This window comes from Paramormyrops kingsleyae, chromosome 22 (assembly GCF_048594095.1).
Source record: "Paramormyrops kingsleyae isolate MSU_618 chromosome 22, PKINGS_0.4, whole genome shotgun sequence".
In the NCBI taxonomy this organism is placed as follows: domain Eukaryota; kingdom Metazoa; phylum Chordata; class Actinopteri; order Osteoglossiformes; family Mormyridae; genus Paramormyrops; species Paramormyrops kingsleyae.
The window spans coordinates 22,166,760-22,176,073 of record NC_132818.1 but is presented as its reverse complement, the minus strand read 5'-3'; the positions used below and the strand labels follow the sequence as shown (position 1 = coordinate 22,176,073).

The 9,314-nt window shown below is 53.6% G+C and overlaps 1 protein-coding gene across 1 annotated transcript in view; it reads right to left on the bottom strand.

Annotated features, from left to right (window-relative positions):
* The window catches only part of LOC111856721 (caskin-2), a 29,272-nt gene that overhangs the window by 2,249 nt on the left and 17,709 nt on the right, over positions 1–9,314 (bottom strand). Inside the window, exons 10-21 of the mRNA XM_072705239.1 lie at positions 6,128–6,222; positions 5,914–6,034; positions 5,408–5,548; positions 5,238–5,315; positions 4,633–4,766; positions 4,328–4,376; positions 4,070–4,143; positions 3,447–3,557; positions 3,213–3,314; positions 2,889–3,027; positions 589–2,463; positions 304–499 (exon numbers count right to left, since the gene is read on the bottom strand). Of these exons, the coding sequence (XP_072561340.1) occupies positions 304–499; positions 589–2,463; positions 2,889–3,027; positions 3,213–3,314; positions 3,447–3,557; positions 4,070–4,143; positions 4,328–4,376; positions 4,633–4,766; positions 5,238–5,315; positions 5,408–5,548; positions 5,914–6,034; positions 6,128–6,222 (3,115 nt within the window). The remainder of the gene's footprint in view (positions 1–303; positions 500–588; positions 2,464–2,888; positions 3,028–3,212; positions 3,315–3,446; positions 3,558–4,069; positions 4,144–4,327; positions 4,377–4,632; positions 4,767–5,237; positions 5,316–5,407; positions 5,549–5,913; positions 6,035–6,127; positions 6,223–9,314) is intronic.

Here is a 9,314-nt window from a genome sequence, read left to right as displayed (position 1 = left end):
GTGATACATTAGTGGAGAAAATAAGAAAATATTCCAATGGCGATGAGATAATCTGTCACACAGATATTAGTGCATTGTCCTCAGAAAACAAAACTTTACTTAAAAAAAGACTGTGATTTGTTTTGCAACAGGGTCTGCTGTAAGTATTTAAGGAAGATTTATTATAATTAAAAATCCCATGATTTTTTCTTTTCCGACTTGCATAAGTGTGGCGTTTCTCCTGTGTTTTAAATGCCTGCGCCCCCTGGTGGTGACTCTGCAGAACTCCTGCAAACAGAAATGCAGAGGTGTGAGTCCTCATACCCATCAGAGCTCTCCAGAGAGAGTTTCCGTTCCACGGCTATGAGTGCAGCTTCCAGGGAGGTGCTGGTCTGCTCCAGGCGCATCTGGGCCAGCGCAGGGCCTGGCTCGGGGGCACAGACTGGCCCCTTTCCTGCTCCCGGGAGTTTGTTCAGTGGCCCTGTCTGCTGGTGGCCCACTGCCGTGACTCTGACGCCCCCTGATGGAGACAAATAAAACACATTGAATATTTTCATAAGCAATTAACATCCGGAGCCACCCCTGACCAGGAGTTCTTTGGACCAGTACCTGGACAACATTGCTGGTGGGCTCTGGCAGTACCAATGGACTGGAGGAGGGGACTTGCAAGTTTTGGGCAGACGTGGGCTTTTGGATGCTTCTCAAGGCCCTGGGGGTCTGGCTCAGCCTCGCTGATGTGCAGGCTCACTCCTCCCACCCAGCGGGGATTCAGGCAGGTGTCCTCCTCGCAGCCTGTACTGTCGGCTTCATCCTGCCTCAAGGGAGGCCTCAGCCCCTCCAAGCAGTGCTCCTCCCCCTTTGAGTGAGCCCCCTCCCCCACCAGATGAGGCTCCTCCCCCTTTGAGTGAGCCCCCTCCCCCACCAGATGAGGCTCCTCCCCCTTTGAGTGAGCCCCCTCCCCCTTTGAGTGAGCCCCCTCCCTCTTTGAGTGAGCCCCCTCCCCCACCAGATGAGGCTCCTCCCCCTTTGAGTGAGCCCCCTCCCCCATCAGATGAGGCTCCTCCCCCTTTGAGTGAGCCCCCTCCCCCACCAGATGAGGCTCCTCCCCCTTTAAGTGAGCCCCCTCCCCCACCAGATGAGGCTCCTCCCCCTCCAAAGCAAGCTGCTCCTTGGGCTTATTCCTGCGCTTCACCGTGTCCGACTCCTTCAGGTTGAACTCCAGGGTCTTGGTCTGTTGGTCTGTCACCATGGCGATGCTGATGGGGCCCACCACGTCCAGCCTCATGCTGCCACCAGCCTTGGGTCGCTGCTTGATGGTGAGGTTACCCTCTTCAGCAAATGGGATAGACTCACTAGAACTGTTCAGGGGGGAGGAGCAGCGTTCCAAGCCCTTGCTCCGCCCACTTTCCAGCAAGCCAATTTCAGACTCGCTGGCTGCTCTCCTCCGGCCCGCCATGGGGTCCCAGGCCTCGGGGGATGGGTCAGATTCTGGCAGGGATGTGCAGGAACGTGGATCGGGAGGTACTGCATCCTCCTTAAGGCAGTCCGGCTTGTCCCACTTGTAGTTCAGACCCCCCTTGGCTGTCCCTAGCATGGTGGGGAGGCTTCTCATTATGGCGACGTCCTGCATCCCATGCGATGGACTCGTTCCTGGGGGCCCAGAGCTGGTCCTGATGGAGCTGAATCGCTTGGGCGGGGGCGGGGGCGGGCCTCTCCGGAGAGCACGGATGACGAAGGAGCGACTGCGGCCCAATCCACGCCCCGGAGCCGAGTGTGGTGGGTGGTCCGGCCGGCCGTGAACGGGCCGGAGGGTCAGCGTAGCGTATGAGCCTAGAGACCCCGAGGGAGCTAAGGAGGCCTCTTCATCTTCGGGCTCCCCGTCAGACAGGGTGTGGCGGGTCGGGCTCTGAGGCCAGCGGGTGGCTTGTGGGCCTGAGGTACCGCAGTGAGAGTGCAGGTAGCTAAAGGCAGGGTGTGGCGGGAGGCCCTGGAGACAGCAGCTGGGATGAAGTGGCATCATGGACCCAGAGGGGCGAGCACTTGCCGGCGGAGCAAACCTGACTGGCGGTGCCCGATTACTGTCGGCGAGCAGGGAGCTGAGAGTGAGAGTGCCTGGCTCCCGTGAAGTCTTAGCCGGCCAGTTTGTCCGACCTTCTTGAACATTCCATTCGTTCTGCGTGACTGCGGCCCTATCGCCATGCAGTGATGTGACCGTACTGTCCTGGCCGATGGACCTGCAGGCCGTACTCATGCCCATAAGCCCTTTTTCGTTAGTGATAGAACCATTGGACAAGGCTGTTGTCACCTCGGTGGCAACTTCACCATCCTGGACAGGCATCCCAGGAGGAGGGGGGGCACACTGAACACTCTCCAGAGTCTCGGTGGGAACGATCCCCATTATCCCACGTCCAGCCTCAGCCTGGACCTGGGCCCTCCGAATTTCACACAGCTTCTTCACAGCTAGCATTATCTTCTTCTGGTGACCTGGAGGAATAATAGATGCTCATGGGAGTTTTACTTGCACAAAGCAACTAGAGGAGGCAGGAGAACCAATCAGATGTCTTGGTCCCACGTTCTCCAGTTGTTTGGACCCACCTCCTCTACAATCTAATTGGTTATTTCACTGAACCAATCATTTTTATCCCATTTTTTCCCATGAGCATGGCACATCATCTCCTAACACAACACCATACACAACATGGAGAAATAGGTTATCTGTACCATGTACCATGGACATATACATCCAGGAATTCAAGAAACTGGTCTTGTCACCAAAAATAACTTCTGGAAAAATTTCTGTGGAAAGCACAGTTGCAGCTTTCTTATTCAGCAACGCCCACCTGGAGAAGCAAATGGGCAAAGGGACCCAAGTCTCAGTCCTGCTGAGGGGCATCGGGCTGGAAACTCACCCAGCTTGGCGATGCCAACCTCCTGCAGGTCCTCCCATGTCAGGTCCTGCACGATGCCCATGGAGTCGTAGCCACTGTCAGTGAGTTTCTTGTGGTACTGAAGCAGGCCGATGGTACCAAGCCACTCAGCCAGGTCCAACTGGGGGGGATTAGGAGCGGAAACAGGTGAGCAGAGTAGGTTAAAATTGGTCATTAACGTCATGAAGAGTCTCTCTACACTGAAGGGCACCCTTACAAGAGCCGAAACTTCACCAGACAGATCCGTCCTATAAAACCACATGTTGGCATGCACCAATCACGCAGAAGCATCGCTCCTCAACTGACGGGAATGTATTCCGGCAGCCAATCAGAGATATTCAGGTTTCCGATCTCCATAGATATTTTCTTGCGGTGCCCGGGTTTGGTCACTCCAATGGCTGTCAGGTCCTGGAAAGTGACAAAAAAAAATGGGAATGACACGGACGGCAATGTTAGGGAGCCAATCCGATAAATGATTAGACAAATGGAGACGGACACATGGGTGCAGACAGACAGTGAGCCAAGCGCTTAAGGCCTTACCTCAGGGGTCATCCTGCTGATGGTGGGCACGTCGTATCCCGCGCTCAGGAAATTGCCCGTGTACTGCTCCAGCTGGAAGTCCCTCAGCCACTGGTAGATGGCCTCACCGTCCTGCGGGGGAGGGACATTCGGGAATAAAAGGGCACGCCGGGGACAACTGGTGCTGGTTGGATACTTAGTGATGTGAAGCTAGGGGTGGAGGTGTGGTGAGCTCATGGGAGTTTTACTTGCGCAGAAATGTTTGGAAGGCAGATTGAAAAATGATTGGTTCAGAGAGGCAACCAATCAGATTGTAGAGGGGGGTCGATCCAAGCAACTAGAGGAGGCAGGACTCAAACATCTGACCCAGATCACTAGCACACGATTCTATAATGGCTGACTTTTTCTATTGGCTAGAATATTGGTTATGAATGTTCCCCCATCCAGGATCTCAGGGGTGTATACAGGGGCGGCGCCACAGGACCAGCGGCCCCAGCTGAAAGCTGATTGCCCCATAGATTGCCCATTCCCTGTCACTTACCGATTCAAAAACTATGATTGGCTAATCATAAACGTTGGCCCCACTGCATGAATTATGCCCTAAAATCCTAGAATGGCCCCAGCGGGATCCCACAGCTTTGCACCTTGACCTCCAGCAGCTGCTCAGGACGCGCGGGCTGCTCCGGGGCCTGTCCACCGCCCTGCCAGCGCAGAACACCTGCAAATATTATTTCAATCCATGGTTAGTCCCAAAACCCACAGAATGAAGGCCGACACAAGCCAACAGTGAGAAGTGTGACCAATTCATGGACTCCCTGAATTCATTAAAACAAATGTAATACATTTTTATTTTTAAAGAAGTAACAGAACAAGACACAAGAACCAGAGTCAAGGTCGCCTACTTGGACGATGGTCCGTCTGTTTGTAGGAGTCACCACCAGGGGGTGCCGGCTGCATTTTAGAAACAGGAGAAAAGCCACACATAGTGCAAGCAGGAAAAGAAACACTGCAGACACAGAGAATTGAACTGAAGCATAATCTGTAGTGGGCCGAGTGGCGGGTGAACGGATGAACATTACGAACTGCGCACTGAGGGACAAAGAGGATCCCAAAGAGGATCCCAAAGAGGATCCCTAAGAGGATCCCTAAGAGGATCCCAAAGAGGATCCCAAAGAGGATCCCTAAGGGCCCTCGGCGCCTGGGGTACCGTTTTGGTGTCGTGTGGTCTGGCTGGCTGGTGAAGTGCATTGTGGGCCACGTTGCTCTCGGAGCTCTGGCCACTCCCAGCGCTGCGAGTGCTGCCCACACTGTCCGTACTGGCCACACTGCTCCGGTCACCCGCTGGGGGCAGATCATGAGCGAAAGAGGGAGAGAGATAAGCCCGGCTTAGCAGTCTTTCTGGCTCCGGGGAACTTAATCCACATGGTATCTACGATGTGAATAGCTGCTCTGTTCGGTTCTGACCATGTGTTTACAAAGTTTTGCATAGCTATTGTTTTGATATCATCTTGTACTCGTTACTGGTCTTATGACAGCTTGTGATATAGCACCTGCCACGCTTGCCTCTTTGGATAAACCTGCATGCCGAGTGAATGAAGGAACAGAAATGCAAAGCAAGGGGGACAATGGGAGAAAGAATGCAGCTCCGAGACAGCCGGTTTATTCTGGCACAAGCTGGTTAATCGTTGTACCCTTAAGCAAGATAAGTAAACATGCAGACAAACACAGGATGGGGAGGAACCATTTTTATTTGGGGGGGGGGACCTCAGTCACAGAGCCACCGCAGTCGGGGACAGTCTCACACGCTCCTACCTGTGAGGGAGTGCCGGAGAATCCAGACATCCTCGCTGGCGTTGGCAGGCCGAGAGCGGTCATCTGGAGGAAAGCCTGCTGAACGCACACACAGCGTGTAAATCATGGGCGTCTAAATGCCTGTGAGTTTGTTGTTGTCTGTTTAGGTATGTGAAAGAACATAATCCTACCTGTGCTCTCACTCTCCAAGCCATACAGCCTGCAGCTGTCGTCCATCGGGTGGGCGGAGCCCAGGCCCGTGCCCACAGGGGCCCTGGACAGGAAGTACTGTCTCTGGGGGGGCAGAGATACCTGCCGCAGGAGGGCACCCCCTGCAGGTGATGGATGGAGGTGAATCACATTAGGGAAAAGTACCACCACCTAGGCTGTTTAACCCCAATGTCCCCACAATGTGGTAAAAACCTCTTATTTTGATATTGTGGGGACCATTTTTTGGGCCCCATTTTATAAAAATCTGTGACTGCAATCAAAAAACTAAAAATATCAAAAGTCTTGTATTTTGTTCGGTTACTTATGGTTAATGGTAGGGCTGGGTAGGGGTTAAGGTTGTCATAGTTAGCGTTAGCATTTTTCCCATTGAAATGAATGAATGGTCCCCATAAGGATATGTTTACCCTACATGTGTGTGCGTGTGCGTGTGTCTATGTTTGTGTGTGCGCTGGACATACGGTCTGACCTGATCTCTGGCTCTGCAGAACCTCCGCGATGGCGGGGGGGAAATAACCCACGCGGTCGGTGCCCTGTTTCCTGTCGTGGACGTGGCCTTTCCACCGGCCATCCGCATGGCGCTCCAGGACCTGCGGGACGACCCCACAACAGTCTTTAATCACCTTCCGGAATGCGCTGACAGCCGACCGGAAGGCTGGCCCACAGCGCCCCCTGCTGCCCACCGTGATGATGTCACCCGCACGGACATTGAGGGCCGTGGGGTCGTGGAGGTCGTGGTGGTCCTTCAGGGCCCTAACCTGCATCACACCAGAGGCGTCTACGGAGCAAAGGGAGAGGAGGAGGAGGGTTAGGAAGAGGAAGAAGGGAGCAGTAGAGAAGAAGGACTAACGACTAAACTACATCTGTATTAAGTATTACAAATATGTAAGTCTGTATTTCTAAAATGTGCACAGAAAGTTGTACTATAGATTTGATTATTATACCACAATAAAACAATAACAGTAACACTTTCTTGAAGCTGTCATCTAAAATGCATTATACATATTTTCATGATGGATTATAATGGTCAGTATAAGAATTAATAAAGCACTACAGTATTTTCAATTGACAGTCATAAGGCATTATATAGTTGATTATAATTCTTCATAAGCTCGGATGAAGCTCTAATCTATAAAGCACTGTAGACAACCAATAGATACCTTTATAACACATTACAATGGTCAGTATAAGGATTAATGAAGCATTACAGCATCTTCTATTGACAGTCATAAGGCATTATAGTGCTGATTATAATACTTCATAAGCTCCAATCTCTCATCTCTCATCTATAACGCACTATAGATACTTTCATAATCCACCCATCCGTCTCAACGCCCCCGAACCCTGCTGTTCCAGGGACAGTAACAGGTGACGCCATTATTCACAATCTGGACTCCATTTTAAAGCACAAGAACCGTGAGGATTTTAAAGCTCTTATTCTTGTTCTTATTTTAACTCACACGGTTTTCCCTGCACCCATATAAAATTACGAGAGTCAGAAGAGTTAAAAAAGGATTTCACTGATCTGGTCGATAGATTGGAGCTGCACCAAGAAAAGTTGGTGATATCTGGGCCTCTGGCGGCCTGCAACAACCGTGGCATGGTGTACGTCCAAAGACACCCACCACATCGAGCACTGGGACAGACACACACCACATCGAGCACTGGGACAGACACACACCACATCGAGCACTGGGACAGACACACACCACATCGAGCACGGGGACAGACACACACCACATCGAGCACTGGGACAGACACACACCGCATCGAGCACTGGGACAGACACACACCGCATCGAGCACTGGGACAGACACACACCACATCGAGCACTGGGACAGACACACACCACATCGAGCACTGGGACAGACACACACCGCATCGAGCACTGGGACAGACACACACCACATCGAGCACTGAGACAGACACACACCGCATCGAGCACTGGGACAGACACACACCACATCGAGCACTGGGACAGACACCCACCACATCGAGCACTGGGACAGACACCCACTGAGCATGGCAGTCACCACATCGAGCACTGGGACAGACACCCACCACATCGAGCACTGGGACAGACACCCACCACATCGAGCACTGGGACAGACACCCACCACATCGAGCACTGGGACAGACACACACCACATCGAGCACTGGGACAGACACACACCACATCGAGCACTGGGACAGACACACACCGCATCGAGCACTGGGACAGACACACACCACATCGAGCACTGGGACAGACACACACCGCATCGAGCACTGGGACAGACACACACCGCATCGAGCACTGGGACAGACACACACCGCATCGAGCACTGAGACAGACACACACCGCATCGAGCACTGGGACAGACACACACCTCATCGAGCACTGAGACAGACACACACCACATCGAGCACTGGGACAGACACACACCACATCGAGCACTGAGACAGACACACACCACATCGAGCACTGGGACAGACACACACCACATCGAGCACTGAGACAGACACACACCACATCGAGCACTGGACAGACACACACCACATCGAGCACTGAGACAGACACACACCACATCGAGCACTGGGACAGACACACACCACATCGAGCACTGGACAGACACACACCACATCGAGCACTGGGACAGACACACACCACATCGAGCACTGGGACAGACACACACCACATCGAGCACTGGGACAGACACACACCACATCGAGCACTGGGACAGACACACACCGCATCGAGCACTGGGACAGACACACACCACATCGAGCACTGGGACAGACACACACCGCATCGAGCACTGGGACAGACACACACCGCATCGAGCACTGGGACAGACACACACCACATCGAGCACTGGGACAGACACACACCGCATCGAGCACTGGGACAGACAACACACCGCATCGAGCACTGGGACAGACACACACCGCATCGAGCACTGGGACAGACACACACCGCATCGAGCACTGGGACAGACACACACACATCGAGCACTGGGACAGACACACACCGCATCGAGCACTGGGACAGACACACACCGCATCGAGCACTGGGACAGACACACACCGCATCGAGCACTGGGACAGACACACACCGCATCGAGCACTGGGACAGACACACACCGCATCGAGCACTGGGACAGACACACACCACATCGAGCACTGGGACAGACACACACCGCATCGAGCACTGAGACAGACACACACCACATCGAGCACTGGGACAGACACACACCACATCGAGCACTGGGACAGACACACACCACATCGAGCACTGGGACAGACACACACCACATCGAGCACTGAGACAGACACACACCACATCGAGCACTGGGACAGACACACACCACATCGAGCACTGAGACAGACACACACCACATCGAGCACTGGGACAGACACACACCACATCGAGCACTGAGACAGACAACACCACATCGAGCACTGGGACAGACACACACCGCATCGAGCACTGGGACAGACACACACCGCATCGAGCACTGGGACAGACACACACCGCATCGAGCACTGGGACAGACACACACCGCATCGAGCACTGAGACAGACACACACCACATCGAGCACTGGGACAGACACACACCGCATCGAGCACTGGGACAGACACCCACCACATCGAGCACTGAGACAGACACCCACCACATCGAGCACTGGGACAGACACACACCACATCGAGCACTGGGACAGACACACACCACATCGAGCACTGAGACAGACACCCACCACATCGAGCACTGGGACAGACACACACCACATCGAGCACTGGGACAGACACACACCACATCGAGCACTGGGACAGACACACACCACATCCAGCACTGGGACAGACACACACCGCATCGAGCACTGGGACAG